At 41.8% G+C, this 17,681-nt stretch overlaps 1 protein-coding gene across 1 annotated transcript; it reads right to left on the reverse strand.

Annotated features, from left to right (window-relative positions):
* Positions 1–365: 365 nt before the first annotated feature.
* LOC109891865 (G-protein coupled receptor family C group 5 member C) lies at positions 366–11,738 on the reverse strand. The gene is made up of 5 exons (XM_020484340.2): positions 11,036–11,738; positions 8,862–9,868; positions 4,256–4,359; positions 4,002–4,124; positions 366–3,750 (listed from the first exon to the last, which is right to left on the reverse strand). The coding sequence occupies exons 2-5, from the start codon at positions 9,859–9,861 to the stop codon at positions 3,718–3,720; spliced, it is 1,260 nt and encodes a 419-aa protein (XP_020339929.1). The 5' UTR covers positions 9,862–9,868; positions 11,036–11,738; the 3' UTR covers positions 366–3,717.
* Between the last annotated feature and the right edge of the window lie 5,943 nt (positions 11,739–17,681).

The raw sequence follows: 17,681 nt of genomic DNA on the forward strand, positions 1-17,681 counted from the left end.
AAATCATCATCCCTCATCTTAAATGGCACAGACCGCCACTGGTGTATTGTGTGTGTGTGTGTGTGTGTAGTATGCAGTGTGTCTGTGTTGGTGTGTAGTATGCATGTGCTTGTGTGTGAATCAGGAACACTGATGCCCATGCACACACACACATCCATGTCGGAGGCCCCAGCAGGCAACGAAGCTTATCAGAGCTGTGTATGTAAATAACTCCTCAGAGGTGTATTTTCATTCTCAGGACACTTCCTCTTGCGATGTTCCCTACTACACTATCTACAGTATCTGCCTCTTTTCCAGGTACAGTATTGGAGCTATTCCCACCTTGACCATTTTATCCAAGGGATAATATCAAACAAGACGTGTAGTGTGATTTAATTATTTATTTAATGTTGAATGTTTCTATTGACAGAAAATGACAAGTTATAAATATTTTCTATTATGGCTGATGTTTAATTTTAACAGATTTAGTTATTACACTTCTGAACAGTAAAGTGTAAACACAGAAGCACCCAAACAAGTCCCCATTGAGGGAGGAATTCATAACCAATAAAATAACAATTTACAGTAGATACATGTAACAAATCAAACTAGAGGGAGAATATATACCGTCCTGTATACACATTTAAAGTTCTCAAGGTGAAAATACAATAAATGATAATAATTTCCAAAATATGTAAAGACCTATATTTAGTGTATACATCAGTGCCTTGGTGTTTTAAACAAATATAAATACAGTGTAAGACCAGTTTCTTAAACAATATCACTGTGTTTAGATATCCCCCCCAATTACAAACCGTGCTGCTGTGAAAAGATCTGATTTGATTGGTCCCCCCAAAACATGGCGGAAATGCAGCTTAAAAGCCCTGGTTTGTTGATAAACTTGTTTGAATCCCTTACCTTCATTCCCTGTCCAATATAACAGAACTAAAAGGAGACACATTGCCCTCCTGTGAAAGTCTGTCGACTATAACAGGACAGCAGTGATCCCAGAGAGAACAGAAACGAAACACACTAGGCTTAGGGGTCAGGGGTGAAGGTGGATGCTAATAAAACAGGTAAGTGTAAGATAAGAACAGACAACGTGAAAGAATCTATCCTCTCTCCTGTCTCTCTGTCCATGTCTCGCCTTCCCTTTCTCTTCATTATAATGCGATTCTCATAGTCACATTAATTTAACCCCCTAGATGTAATGTTTGCACCCCAAAGGAAATCAAATTAGAATAAAAAAATCCCAATAAAAATCTGTCCGTTTAAGCTAGAGATATCTTGCATTGGATGAGTCTCAATCCCCCACATCAGCCGATGTCACACTTGCGGTGAAAGGTGACAGAGTGGTGTTTGTCCTACAAACTATTATAAAGGTTGAGACTCTCATGAACACGATGGTGGTCTCCGTTTTGCTCTACGACCCCCACAAGCGTCATGGGACTTATCTGAAGTAGTTACAGCCGATCTGACAATTTCTGTCTGTAGTGTCCAAAAGGTCTGAGCTACACACTAATAACCCCTCTGTGGAAAGGTGAGTCTCTCACGAACACGTACATGTCAGTCGCACAGTGCCTTGCAAAAGTATTCATCCTCCTTGGCATTTTTCCTATTTTGTTGCATTACAACCTGTAATTTATTTGGATTTCATGTAATGTACATACACAAAATAGTCCAATTGGTGAAGTGAAATGTAAAAAATAACTTGTTTTAAAAAATTCTAAATGGAAAAGTAGTGCATGCATATGTATTCACCCCCTTTGCTATGAAGCCCCTAAATAAGATCTGGTGCAACCAATTACCTCCAGAAGTAATATAATTAGATTAGATAGTTAGATTGCACACAGGTGGACTTTATTTAAGTGTCACATGATCTGTCACATGATCTCAGAGTATATACACCTGTTCTGAAAGGCCCCAGAGTCTGCAACATCACTAAACAAGGGACACCACCAAGACCAAGGAGCTCTCCAAACAGGTCAGGCAAAGTTGTGGAGAAGTACAGATCAGGGTTGGATTATAAAAAAAATATCAGAAACTTTGAACATCCCACTGAGCACCATTAAATCCATTGTTAAAAAATGGAAAGAATATGGCACAACAGCAAACCTGCCAAGAGAGGGCCGCCCACCAAAACTCACAGACCAGGCAAGGAGGGCATTAATCAGAGAGGCAACAAAGAGACCAAAGATAACCCTGACAGAGATGCAAAGCGCCACAGTGGAGATTGGGGTATCTGTCCATAGGATCACTTTAAGCCGTACGCTCCACGGAGCTGGGCTTTATAGAAGAGTGGCCAGAAAAAAAGCCATTGATTAAAGAAGAAAAATAAGCAAACACGTTTGGTGTTCGCCAAAAGGCATGTGGGAGACTCCCCAAACATATGGAATAAGTTAAACGCTATGTCTGGCACAAACCCAACGCCTCTCGTCACCCCAAGAAGACCATCCCCACAGTGAAGCATGGTGGTGGCAGCATCATCGGATGTTTTTCCATCAGCAGGGACTGGGAAACTGGTCAGAATTGAAGGAATGATGGTTGGCGCTAAATACAGGGAAATTCTTGAGGGAAACCTGTTTCAGTCTTCCAGAGATTTGAGACTGGGACAGTGGTTCACCTTCCAGCAGGACAATGACCCTAAGCATACTGCTAAAGCAACACTCAAGTGTTTTAAGGAGAAACATTTAAATGTCTTGGAATGGCCAAGTCAAAGCCCAGACCTCCATCCAATTGAGAATCTGTGGTATAACTTAAACATTGCTGTACACCAGCGGAACCCATCCAACTTGAAAGATCTGGAGCAGTTTTGCATTGAAGAATTGGCAAAAATCCCAGTGCCTAGATGTGCCAAGCTTATAAAGACATACCCCAAGAGACTTGCAGCTGTAATTGTTGCAAAAGGTGGCTCTACAAAGTATTGACTTTTGAATAGTGAATAGTTATGCACGCTCAAGTTCCGTTTTTTTTGTCTTATTTCTTGTTTGTTTCACAATAGAAATGAATTTACATCTTCAAATGTTGTTGTAAATCAGATGAAACAAACCCCCGAAAAATCTATTTTAATTCCAGGTTGTAAGGCAATAAAATAGGAAAAATAGGAAAAATCGTGAATACTTCGCAAGCCACTGTACATTTGCTCTAGGATGCCCAGAGGCTTTCACAGGACTCGTCTGAAGGTCCCCCAGTACCAAATGAATGGAAGTATATATGGAAACTGTTTAGTTCCAAAAAATAAGTGGTTAAATACATGTAAAAAAAATTTTTAAGTATTTCTTATATATAGGACAGACACTTCAGAACAAACTTCCTTTAGATTTTTTACAGGGCTTAGACTGAAAGGTTTTTATGGCTGTGCAACAAATTCCTTTTGAAACTGCCTCATTGTCCATTCACTCTGGCCACACTGCTGTGTGTTGCTGTGTTGGTTGGATCTCCCATCAGTGCATGGGGTTGTGGCCCGGGGGTGGGGAGTGCTGGCTTGGGAGATGGGTAGGTGGAGGGTGGCTAGTACTGCCACTGGGACACAGGGAGATGAGAGACACACTTGTTCTGGGTGCACAGCACCAAGACTGTGGCCTCTCCTCTGACACTGGCTCCCTCCAGCCCTACTGTATGTACAGAACAGCCTGGCCTCTACAGTGGTCAAAGGTTTTGGGGCTGCAGGGGAAACTAGGGCACAGAGTAGAATAGGGGGAGGGTGAAGAACAGGAACCAGGTTGTAGTAGCATAGATTCACCACAGAGGCTTCTTATACACACCATTTCCCTGAGAAAGATAAGGCAGAAGAATTAGATTTGAAATCCTCTACTTTTCACACTGTCGTGCCAACCCAAACTGTCCTGTGCAGGCTCAGATATGTTCTTTTCACATTGACCTTTCCATCAACTATGGTGGATGCATAACCAGGCCAGCATAGTACAGCTCAGTTCGGCTCAGTTTTAAAAAGGGAAAGAAGACAGCAAAAACACCATGGATGCGCAGTATACTGTTGTGTATGATGGCAGTGAAGTGCTTACACTGACTGCTGGGGACAGTCCTGTGGTGGGTAGGGGCACTAGAGAGTGAGGCAGGGAGCTGCTGCTCTGGTTTAGAGGGGGGGCCGTGGCCCTGGGGAGGCCCGTCTCATGGGACTGGTCCCTCTGTAGAGAGAGACATGCACACATAGAGAATTAAAAAACGGTTGGTTTCGGGTATGTATTTCTTGGAGAATAACACTAGTGTGATAATAATATGAGGGTTTAAGTCAGTGTATTGGGTAAAACCCACTCACATTTGCCAGGCTCTTGGTGATTAGAGCTAGTTCTGTGGGCTGGTACACACAGCTGCGGAGCTGACCGCTATAACCACCGTATGGAGATACAGGCTTGTTGGTTGCTAGGGAGAAGAGGGAGAGAGGAATGGAAGAAAGAAAGAAATTTAAATTAAATAATGCTAATTGAACCATGAACCTATTTGTTTAAAATGCTATGGTAAATATTAAAATAAAAGCTTCCAATGAAATGAACACCCCCACCTCTCTGTCATGGTTTAAACCATTTATTTCTATGTGGTGGTGCTGTCCACTTAGTAGTGCTGAATTTCGGCCTCAGCTGAGCTCCTTTTATGCATAGATTTTCCTTTGTACTTCTTCATTTTCGCCTTTGTTTGCCATGTGTGTTTGATAAAAATAGCATATGCCTTTATTCCAATGCATTCAATTTATCCGTTGATTTATCATTGTTTTCTTTTGTCAGTCAGCTGTTTAGAGTGCTAATTGTTTTGTTTTTCAGGTACACACGGTTACTGGGGTTCTCCATGCCATCTGTGGCCAGAAGTAGTAGACCACTGATTTAGCTTTATTATTTTCTATAAATATTTGTTTTCTTTGCTGGTAGCCTAGTGGTTAGAACGTTGGACTAGTAACTGAAAGGTTGCAAGATCGAATCCCCGAGCTGACAAGGTAAAAATCTGTCGTTCTGCCTCTGAACAAGGCAGTTGTTATTCCCAGCAAAGACCAAAAATATCATGACTGGTTGTGTTTATTTTTACAATTTTAAATGACGTCTTTATTATTAGGCCCGTAAAATAAAATGCAAGAGCATGCACTCAATACAGAGACCACCCCGAATTGCATGGGTTAATTTGCACTCTGGGCAACAGAAACATAAAAATGTGTGTTTAATCATAGCCGAACAGGACAGTCGATCAGCTGATTGTAACCCATTTACAGTCCACATCAAGCTGGGTATTTCCTTATAATATACTGTAATTTACAGTATTCACACAATCATTACTTCTGTGTTTCAAACTTACACAATCACCACAACATTTTCATCCTGTTTAATACCTGTTTAATACCATAACCAAAGAGGTGTGTGTGTGTGTGGTGGTGGTGGGAGGGGGTGATTAGGATGGAAACAGACAATTACTGGGGTCAAAGTTCAGAACCCAGCCCGCACATCCCCTCGTCCTGTCAAATGGAACCCCCAGAGCCCTGGTCAAAACTATTACACTATACAGGAAATAAGGTGCCATTTGTTAGGCAGCCAGTCTCTTAAATAACAGGTTATTATGCTATTAGGTACTGTAAAGCTCTACAAACAGAACAGGTAAACCTGACCATAGAATAGGTCAAACTGACCCTAGATGGAGAATAGCTTTTCTGTGTGTTCCATTACCATGTGAATAGTAAAACTGCATTCCAAATGGCACCCTATTTCCTACATAGCATACTACTTTTGACCTGGGCACATAGAGAATAGGGTGCCATTTGAGTCATAGCCTAGATCTCCTATTTGTTCCATTTGAATTTCAAGAGTATAACTGATACTGTACAGCTCAGATCACAAAAGGACTCTCTCCCTCTCTAGCCCAGGTTGGCAAATATACAGTATGAGATCACCCAGGCCAGGCTGTGTAGAGGGGAAAGGTCAAAGGTGATATAAATGTTATTAAAAGCTTTCATGTCTACATACATTAGTAAACAAAGCCAATTATGCTGTTTTCATGCGGTTATAGGTATTGCCTCCTACTGACCAGAGAGACACCTGTATGTAGTAGGTAGACATGTACAAAAATGGATCCAACCATTAGAAAATATGGAGAATTCTAGTCCCTACACATTGTTACTTAGAATTCTAGAGCAAATACGCTGAAATCCAACCAACACTAACCCCATTTTCCCAGCAAAGACCAAAATAAATAATGGGAAGAGAAAAAAAGGATACATTGTATGTTTCCCAAATGCCCCCATATTCCCTACATAGGCTGTGTTTTTCAGTCAGCCAAATTCTGATATGTTTTTCACTTTTGACCAATTCCATCAAATGTTTTCTCATCAGTTGATCTGATTGGTCAAAAGACCAATTTGTGAAAAAAATATCAGAATTGGGCTGCCTGTGTAAACGCAGCCCTAGTGTACTTCTTTTGATCAGGGCCCAGGTCAAAAGTAGTGCACTATGTATGGAATAGGGTGCAATTTGGGGAACACACCTATGTTGTCTGACGACTGAGATCAGTGGAAAGGCACATGCTCTCCTGTGTGTTTTAGTGGGCAGGTGAACAGGAAACAGAACAGAGTGTTAGATCAGAAACCAGATGCGGTTTAACGTGTCAGTCAGGAGATGGCATCCTCAAACAGGTTAAGCTGGCGTGGGACGACAGAGGGGCACACTTTTCTTACTCCATATCTACTACTGATATACACTGAGTATACCAAACATTAGGAACATTGGTGTGTATTGTTAGATACTATTGCACTGTTGGAGCTAGGAACACACGCATTTCGTTGCACCCACAATAACATCTGCTAAATATGTGTATGTGACCAATAAAATTTGATTAGACATACACAATCCATGTCTCAAGGTTTAAAAAATCCTTCTTTAACCCATCTCCTCACCTTCATCTACACTGATTAAAGAGGATTTAACTAGTGACATCAATAAGGGATCATATCTTTCACTCTGGATCTTTCACCTGGATTCACCTGTACAGTCTGTCATGGAAAGAGCAGGTGTTCTTAATGTTTTATATACAGTGTCCAGTCTATTAGGTACACCACCCGATTCACAAAAATGGTTCACTCCTACAGTCACATTGCGGTCGCTTGCTATATAAAGTAAGCAGACAAGCATCGAGTCGTTCAGTTACTGTTCGATTGAACGTTAGAATAGGCAAAACGAGTGACTGAAGCAACTTTGAGCGTGGTATTATTGTCTGTGCCAGGCACTCCGGTTCCAGTATTTTAGAGACGGGTGGCCTCTTGGGCTTTTCACGCACGACCCGGTACTAGATGGGTGTACTTAATAAATGTATATTTAAGTGATAATGCCTGAGAAGCCGGTGTTTGGAGGATATATTGCCATGGGTGTTGTTAGGCCAGTGCCAATATATCCTCCAAACACTGGCTTCAAGGGCATTATCACGGGTTACCAACATATTCAAATAATGATTGACATATTTTCATTGAAAACGTTATTTTGATTAATGTATTCATACTATTTCATCCTTCAACAAGATATAGTCCCGACACAAATCTAGACTTGGTAGAGCCAGACGTTCAGACTTCTTGTTCTGCATCTATGGACGCGACCCAGTCGTTCGTTCTTAATGTTCCTTTGCCATTCTGGCTTGCTAGCTAGCCAACTACGGCTAATTTACAGTCGCGTCAAAAATTGCAGCCAGAATAACAGCAAAGTAGCTGCATTTGCATAAACTGTTTTCTAGTGACATTTATTTGGATACATCCATAACAATGACCTAATGAGTCGCGATTTCGCCTGGAATAGAAAATGTGCTCCCTCGTCAGGAAACTGTTGTTCAGAGGAGCTAGCCAACAACACAGCCACATTAACACAACCACTTTAAACTGAAGCTGCAAAGACTGCAATTTAGCTGTGTTTCGTTTCACCTTTTTTCAACTGACATTTTTTTAAATATAACCATTAAAATTATGCCAGCTGATTCATGATATCGACTGGCTGAGAAACACTGCCTGCATGTCTGTCTCGTCCCAGCTCCTGATACGTTCATTACAATGGGACAGCAGGAAATTTAATTTGAATATTGAAACAATGTTGCAAATGTTGGTGAGACAGACAGCAAGGTTTATACAAATCCCTGCTGTTAAAAAAGAAATGTTGGTCTAAAAGAAATGTGAGATAATGTCTAGATGCTTTTTATAGTGGATATCAAGTGTATAACTTGCCTGGCTGGTTGATGAGACAGTGGATTACGCAGTCAGATGGAACAGAGTAAATAGGCATTTTAAATCATAGATTTAGCCGTGGCAATTTGTGGAATAGACACTGGCTGGAATGGGGTTTTAACCAATCAACATTCAGGATTAGACCCATAATAATTTACATTACTGTAGGGTGAGAATGGGCGAATAATTGCTAGGACCAGAACAGATCAAACCTAGAAGAGCGCAAAACTATTTAACCAAGATTCCTTGCTTGTCCGTTTTGAGTTGATCTCTGTCCAATCTATACATAATAACACTGTGTTACTGCGTAGACCCGTTATGTAACTTGTCACTATACGAAAGTTGAAATACGGGGAAATCAATAAGATAAGAGCGTGAGAGACTGATACTATTAGATAGTATTATTAGATAATGATTAAGCCCTGTGATAAATAAACATGGATACCGATGTAACAGAAAATATTCCAGGAAATCAGATGGAACAGATTCAAATGATTAAACCTACATGAAATACATTTCTAGTGGATGGAAAAAATGTATTCATGATGCTATGATGGCACTGGCGTTACTCTCTTTTTTTAAAGTTTGTATATTTTGTTGTTTTTATCCTGACTGCACTACAAATTTCCCAAATGGGACAACACAGATATTGATTGATTGAATGGTTGGCTGGGCCTTCCTACTGTACCTGTGTTGGGTTCGTCCATGGAGAAGGCCTTGTTCTCCATGTACATGTTCTGATGGGCTGCTGCTGCAGTGTTCTGCTCCTTCAGAATGTTATCATAGACCAAGCTCCTGACTGGGTAGATAATGTGTTCCCCATCACTGGGCTGCTCATCCCCCTCCTCCTGCTCCTTGGTGAGGGAGCAGATTTCTGGGATGGTGTATAGGACCAAGAACACCCAGGCATTGCTGACCAGGGCAATGGCCAGGGTGGGGTCGTCCCAGCTGGGGTCCCCGGCCACCTCGTTCCCATGGATGTACATGACGATCCAGGCCACCCACACGGCCATGGAGCAGACCCCGGTGGCCAGGATGAAGGCTCCGTCCCGCCGCCAGGCCTTGTGTTTGTGTGTGAGCGAGGGCACGGCCATCAGCACCACGCCCAGCAGCAAGGCCATGACATAGATCAAAGCCATCACAAAGTCCTGGTTGGTGATACTGCAGGAGATGTCAGGGATGCCACTGGCTGTCATTGGCCTCCTCTCCACTGTGATGATCAGCCACTCTGTATTGATGATGATCTCAACCAGCCAGAAGGCCAGGGCACCCAGACACAGCATCCAGCCCCGGGGGCCCTGGCCCTGCCGGTTCAGGAGCACCAGCCACAGCCCATGCATCAGGAGGCAGGCAAGACCACCCGCAAACAGTACACCAAACAGGAAGCGACGCGCGGTGCAGCTTGTGAAGTCCCGGCCCATGATGAAGGCAAAAGAGAGGCCAAAGAGGCCAAGGGTGAAGACCAGAAAGCTGGCCTGCAGGGCCACCATACTTTTCCTCTTCCTGTCTGTCACGAAGGGAAGGCTGGCCATGAGGATGATGATGAGGACGAAGGCCGTCACCACGCCTAAAGCCGCCAGTGACTCCACCACAATGCCCCACACTGCAGTCAAGTCACACAGGTTGAAGTACAGGGAGCCCACGGAGGGGCCACAGCCTTTAGGAACGTTGGTGATGGGGGCCGCCATGGCACTGCTGGGGGACACACACATCAGAAACACACATTCAGTACATCTAAAGCCTGAGCCCCCCTTTATCCCTTATTATGATTGAATCAGTCAAGTACTGGGGATGGCAGGTACTCAAAGTGATATTTAACCATCGCATGGTAACCACTTAGCTACATGCAGTAACCTGGTCACTGCATCCTGTAGGTTATACAGAATATTCTCAGTGATTCCAACAGGTTATATTGAATCCTAGTGCTACCTATTCAATATTACATGAAACACTGTGTGTCTTACATAAGCTGGTACATGACAGAGTGGCTGGCTGGATCAGAATTGCTTCAGTCCTTACAGTGATTACATCCCCCGCATGGCGCCAGCCAGGTAATGGAAGGTGCCACACACACCTGTTTCCTGGATAATTCTACCACTGATCAGAGTCACCACTGACCAAGAAATCCCACACAACTGAAAGTGATCACTGCTCAGCTTATCAAGGACTGTGTGTCTACAGGTCTAATCTTTGTGAGAATAGACCCTTAAACAGAAAGCAACCTGCTGGGCACACTGATTGAATGAATCAACGTTGTTTCCATGTCATTTCAATGAAATTACATTGAACCAACGTGTAATAGAGGTTGAATTGACATCTGTGCCCAGTGGGAAGAGTGTACTGTACATCCAAGATGGAATATCTGGGCAAGTAGGGGGCTAGCTAGCCTATATTTAAAAAGAACCAATGCATTGCCAAAGTAACTATGTAGCAGGTAAGGAAGACAAACACACTGATACAGAGAAATACTTGTGTGTCTAACATAAAGGATGGGTGACTGACAGCCAGGCCAAAGCATCTGCTAAATACATTTGTCCCGTTGAACTGCCTCTTTTTGAGGCAGTTCAACTACAGAAACATGATAAACAACCTATTTGAATGGTATTGATTCATCAATAATGAGCCATTTGATCAACTGAATACTATTAATACTACATTTCCATAGAACACTAGTATGCCATTTGAATAATATTATTTCCTTAACAAGTATTTAATTGTGTTCCTAATTCTAATGAGGAGTAGCCTATAGCCTAGTTATTATTTGAGGGCCTACTCATTCATGAGTAATATTATTAGGAATGATAGATAAATGACTGGAAACTGAGTTGTAAAGGTTATCATTCTACTACGCCCGTGTATTACCTGCCGACAGGGATGATGATGTGAATACGCCCCGCTCCTCTTTCTCGTCAAAAGCAGACAGAAGAATCCAGGTAATTTAGACTACAAACCTGTATTGATATTTAATCCAGAAAAATCGAATTCCTTTTCGCAACCGGTGTTTATTTTCTATTGATTTCAATATGTTTTGACTTGAAATAGTTGATCAAATCTACAAAGAACTATCCGTAAAGACATACTGCCAAGTTACACTCAATTTGACAGATTTTGCTCTACGTGTCCAAATGTCTTCCTTTGGTGTTCAGTGTTCGTCTCCAATAATTCGCCAAGATTTTGACGGTGTGACTTCTTGATAACAGAGTCAGTATTTTTTCTGCCCACTCCCATTCTGCTATGATCGCCGGCCTACCAGGGCCGGCTTACCAAACGGGCACGCAGGGCACGTACCCTGGGGCCCGACCTGTGCGTTTGGATTGTTGTGTAGTTTAAAAGTTCTCTAGCGCTATTTTGGAAAGATGGGGAGGCTGTAGGCGGCAGGGCAGGACACATCCAAAAACCCAAACAATTATGCTATAATTTTTTTACACATTTTCCCAAACCAGTTTAGGGTCTCTCACCAATATGCCTCTCTCTCTCGCTCAATCTCACCAATGGAGCCCCTGTTTAACTAAAGCACCCTTACACTTGAGCAAACTCTGCTACAGGTTTTGTTCGGGTTTGAGACATAAAATAGGGAATGTTTTAGTAAACTACCAAACATACATAGAATGAAGGGATACATTCAGCTGTGCATACTGGGACAAGATACATGTGCATGTTATTAAGTACTTATTTTAATCTCCTAAAATATCTTAATTCAATTAAGAAACATGCCTTTAGCCCTCTTTTTAAAATGTCATGATATGGTATAGAATACTTGGCTAATCCATAGATTTGCAAGGTGTGAGCATTTTGCAGCGCCACCTGGTGGATGATTATGATACAGGATTAACTGAGATTTTTCAATATGCCAGACATTTGATCATCACCACCTGTATTGAGCTGTCTTTAGCCTTGCTCATACTTGGGGCTGTGTGTCCTTTTTCCTGATCTCATATACAGTCAGAATGTCAACTGCCTGTGACAACTTTATTACATTTTACATGTAAAACCTGAACATTTCAGGAACATTTGCAACCCTATTCCTTCCATGTCATTCTGCCAAAGAGTAGGAAACGAATCTAACCATCATCATATATCAATTCAGAAGTAAAATTGTCACTCCATTAAAATCATACAAATCATAAGAAAATATAAAGAATACATTTGAGTATGTGACTGTTATGAGCAACACAAATGCAAATATTTGTGCCTCTCAAATTTCTTTAAGGTAGGATACATGCATTTGTACAGAAAGGATATACACATATCCTGTCTAAGATCACTGTTGTATCCAACCTGAACGTTCAACACCCTCCTGTGGATAGAATCTTTTTTAACCACTGTGATGTTTTTATGCTTAGCACTCCTGTAATGCCAAACTTGATTTTTCCTAAACCAACACATGTGTTTGTCTCTTGGAATCACTACCATGATCACAGATTATTATAATGATGATGACGTTAAGATTGTGTCGATTTCACTTTGTTTTGGGGGGTCGTCCTACACTACCGTTCAAAAGTTAGAAATATCCTTGTTTTTGAAAGAAAGGCACATTTTTTGTCCATTAAAATAACATCAAATTGATCAGAAATACAGTGTAGACATTGTTAATGTTGTAAATTACTATTGTAGCTAGAAATGGCAGATTTTATTAAGGACTATCTACATAGGCATACAGAGGCCCATTACCAGCAACCATCACTCCTGTGTTCCAATGTCATGTTGTGTTAGATAATCCAAGTTTATCATTTTAAAAGGCTAATTGATCATTAGAAAACCTTTTTGAAATTATGTTAGCACAGCTGAAAACTGTCATCCTGATGAAAGAAGCAATAAAACTGGCCTTCTTTAGACTAGTTGAGTATCTGGAGCATCAGCATTTGTGGGTTTGATTACAGGCGCAAAATGGCCAGAAACCATGCAGTTTCTGCTGAAACTCATCAGTCTATTCTTGTTCTGAGAAATTAAGGCTATTCCATACAAGAAATCTCATACAACGCTGTGTACTACTCCCTTCATAGAACAGCACACACTGGCTCTAACCAGAATAGAAAGAGGAGTGGGAGGCCCCGGTGCACAACTGTGATGATGGTGTATGGCAGGGCTATTCAATTCCGGACATGGAGGACCGAAACACTTAGAAGGAAAGGAAACACACTAGAAGTGTTTTGGCCATCCATGAAAATAATTTAACAGCCCTGGTGTAGGAGGTAGAGTCCTTGGTCAAAGTGGACGAGGCCAATGGAGGCCTGCTGTGTGGTGTCCACGCCCAGCAAGGCGTGGACTGCCTTCCTGTGAGCCAGTCTGTGTGATGGAGAAACCAGCGTTGCCCTCCAACTGAGACAGAACCATCAACACCTGTCTGAGAGAGAAAGAGAGGTAGAACATAAATATAAATAATAATAAATGTTCTTTATAAAGCTTCTTTATCACACTTAAGGAGCTAGATAGATCTGCTAGGTTCACTCAAACGAAATTATTCAATATTGAACATCCGCTCACATTCGCACCTGTCCGCACGGACTACAAAAACTGAGGTGGGGTTGAATCCTGTGCAGACGGGAGCAGACATCCGATTGAGGTGGTAGGTAAAAATAAGCTTGAGGGTTAGAGGTTGTTGATGTGTACTGTACCTATAAAGCGGAGGGATGCTGTCGATAGTCGAGGCACCCGCGGGTCAACACCACGATGAAGCTGTCACTACAGTTATGAGACGTGGAGGTGGTACCTGGGGTGGCGATTCTCCACCACCACGAGCTCCGCCCACCCGTGGGTGAGGTAATAACACGTCATGCCTTCCCGATTTTTATAAAGTATTTTGTATGAAATGATCACATCTTATGTGTGTTTTTGCTCATGTACAACGACCTTAAACAGGAACGTTAATATGTGTGTGCATCTTAATGGCATCAACATTCAAAGGTGTCGAGGTATAACCTGGACTGAAAAAGAACCTGATTTCTGTAACAGGTCTCACCTCGTGTCGCTCCACCATGGTCTCGGTCAGTAGAATAATGGCATCTGATGTGTTGTTGGCTGAACCCGTGACCTGTTCCACCATCACCTGTTTGGAGCTGTAGATAGCCAGAGTATATACATTTTAACATATATGGATATACAGTTGAAGTTTAGACACACTTAGGTTGGAGTTATTAAAAACTCGTTTTTCAACCACTCCACAAATGTCTTGTTAACAAACTATAGTTTTGGCAAGTCAGTTAGGACATCTACTTTGTGCATGACACAAGTCATTTTTCCAACAATTGTTTACAGACAGATTATTTCACTGTATCACAATTCCAGTGGGTCAGAAGTTTACATACACTATGTTGACTGTGCCTTTAAACAGCTTGGAAAATTCCAGAAAATTATGTCATGGCATTAGAAGTTTCTGACAGGCTAATTTACATAATTTGAGTCAATTGGAGGTGTACCTGTGGATGTATTTCATGGCCTACCTTCAAACTCAGTGCCTCTGCTTGACATCATGGGAATATCAAAATAAATCAGCCATGACCTCAGAAAAAAATGTCTGGTTCATCCTTGGTATTTCCTTGGTTTTCAACTGCATATGGGGACAAAGATCGTACTTTTTGGAGAAATGTCCTCTGGTCTGATGAAACAAAAATAGAACTTTTTGGCCATAATGACCATTGTTATGTTTGGAGGAAAAGGGGGGATGCTTGCAAGCCGAAGAACACCATCCCAACCGTGAAGAACGGGGTGGCAGCATCATGTTGTGGGGGTGCTTTGCTGCAGGAGGGACAGGTGCACTTCACAAAATAGATGGCTACATGAGGATGGAAAAATCTTGAAGCAACATCTCAAAACATCAGTCAGGAAGTTAAGGCTTGGTCACAAATGGGTCTTTCAAATGGACAATGACCCCAAGCATACTTCCAAAGTTGAGGCAAAATGGCTTAAGGACAACAAAGTCAAAGGTATTGGAGTGGTCATCACAAAGCCCCTGACCTCAATCCTATAGAAAATGGGCAGAACTGAAAAAGCATGTGCGAGCAAGGAGGCCTACAAACCGGACTCAGTTACACCAGCTCTGTCAGGAGGAATGGGCCAAAATTCACCCAACTTATTGTGGGGAGCTTGTGGAAGGCTACCTGAAATGTTTGACCCAAGTTAAACAATTTAAAGGCAACACTACCAAATACTAATTGAGTGTATGTAAACTGCTGACCCACTGGGAATGTGATGAAAGAAATAAAAGCTGAAATAAATCATTCGCTCTACTATTACTCTGACATTTCACATTCTTAAAATAAAGTGTTGATGATCCTAACTGACCTAAAACAGGGAATTTTTACTTGGATTAAATGTCAGGGATTGTGAAAAACTGAGTTTAAATGTATTTGGCTAAGGTGTATGTAAACTTATGACTTCAACTGTATAACAATATATATTGTTTTGTCTTTATGAGGCACAACCTATTTCCTCATTCATCTAGATGTGGGTGTGGCATGTGTGGGTGAGGCATGGCCAGAAGCATTAACACAAGTGAAATTCCTGAGAGCCCACTTCCAAAATGAGCACCTTCTCCACAACAGATACACACACGTACACATGGATTTTGTATCATACAGTGGGGCAAAAAAGTATTTATTCAGCCACCAATTGTGCAAGTTCTCCCACTTAAAAAGATGAGAGGCCTGTAATTTTCATCATAGGTACACTTCAACTATGACAGACAAAATGAGAAAAAAAACATCCAGAAAATAACATTGTTGGATTTTTAATGAATTTATTTGCAAATTATGGTGGAAAATAAGTATTTGGTCACCTACAAACAAGCAAGATTTCTGGCTCTCACAGACATGTAACTTCTTCTTTAAGAAGCTCACCTGTCCTCCACTCATTACCTGTATTAATGGCACCTGTTTGAACTAGTTATCAGTATAAAAGACACCTGTCCAACAACCTCAAACAGTCACACTCCAAACTCCACTATGGCCAAGACCAAAGAGCTGTCAAAGGACACCAGAAACAAAATTGTAGACCTGCACCAGGCTGGGAAGACTGAATCTGCAATAGGTAAGCAGCTTGGTTTGAAGAAATCAACTGTGGGAGTAATTATTAGGAAATGGAAGACATACAAGACCACTGATAATCTCCCTCGATCTGGGGCTCCACGCAAGATCTCACCCCGTGGGGTCAAAATGATCACAAGAACGGTGAGTAAAAATCCCAGAACCACATGGGAGGACCTAGTGAATGACCTGCAGAGAGCCTGGACCAAAGTAACAAAGCCTACCATCAGTAACACACTACACCGCCAGGGACTCAAATCCTGCAGTGCCAGATGTGTCCCCCTGCTTAAGCCAGTACATGTCCAGGCCCGTCTGATGTTTGCTAGAGAGCATTTGGATGATCCAGAAGAAGATTGGGAGAATGTCATATGGTCAGATGAAACCAAAATATAACTTTTTGGTAAAATCTCAACTCGTCGTGTTTGGAGGACAAAGAATGCTGAGTTGCATCCAAAGAACACCATACCTACTGTGAAGCATGTGAGTGGAAACATCATGCTTTGGGGCTGTTTTTCTGCAAAGGGACCAGGACAACTGATCCGTGTAAAGGAAAGAATGAATGGGGCCATGTATCGTGAGATTTTGAATGAAAACCTCCTTCCATCAGCAAGGGCACTGAAGATGAAACGTGGCTGGGTCTTTCAGCATGACAATGATCCCAAACACACCGCCCGGGCAAAGAAGGAGTGGCTTTGTAAGAAGCATTTCAAGGTCCTGGAGTGGCCTCCAGATCTCAACCCCATAGAAAATCTTTGTAGGGAGTTGAAAGTCCGTGTTGCCCAGCAACAGCCCCGAAACACCACTGCTCTAGAGGAGATATGCATGGAGGAATGGGACAAAATACCAGCAACAGTGTGTGAAAACCTTGTGAAGACTTACAGAAAACGTTTGACCTCTGTCATTGCCAACAAAGGGTATATAACAAAGTATTGAGATAAATAAGTATTTGGTCAATAGCAAAAGTTTTCCACCATCATTTGCAAATAAATTCATAAAAAATCCTACAATGTGATTTTCTGGATTTTTCCCCCTGATTTTGTCTGTCATAGTTGAAGTGTACATATGATGAAAATTACAGGCCTCTCTCATATTTTTAAGTGGGAGAACATGCACAATTAGTGGCTGACTAAATACTTTTTTGCCCCACTGTATATATGTGGTAGTAGAGTTGTGGCCTGAGGGCACACACCTAGTGTGTTGTGAAAAGTGTCATGAAATGTAATGTCATGTAATATTTTATATAACTGGCTTAATGTTTCTGTACCCCAGGAAGAGTAGCTGCCTAGGCAGCAGCTAATGGGGCTCCTTAATAAATACAATTACAAACAACATCTAGTGTATTTGGCACACAGGAAAACACATCATCAACATCAGACCAGCTTCCACTTACACAATAATGTTTATGGATGTGTGCTGTTGGTGAGACTGTAGAATTAAAGAGGTACTCACACTCAAAACCATGAAAAGGAATAACCCAGAGGCTGAAA

Source organism: Oncorhynchus kisutch, linkage group LG6 (assembly GCF_002021735.2).
Source record: "Oncorhynchus kisutch isolate 150728-3 linkage group LG6, Okis_V2, whole genome shotgun sequence".
Lineage (NCBI taxonomy): Eukaryota > Metazoa > Chordata > Actinopteri > Salmoniformes > Salmonidae > Oncorhynchus > Oncorhynchus kisutch.

Excerpts from the sequence above, each read along its gene's own strand:
- LOC109891865 (XM_020484340.2), bottom strand. The coding sequence starts at position 9,861 with ATGGCGGCCCCCATCACCAACGTTCCTAAAGGCTGTGGCCCCTCCGTG. Across the intron at positions 4,125-4,255 it reads TCACCAAGAGCCTGGCAAAT|AGGGACCAGTCCCATGAGAC; the intron begins GTGAGTGGGTTT and ends CTCTCTCTACAG. Across the intron at positions 3,751-4,001 it reads GACTGTCCCCAGCAGTCAGT|GGAAATGGTGTGTATAAGAA; the intron begins GTAAGCACTTCA and ends TATCTTTCTCAG.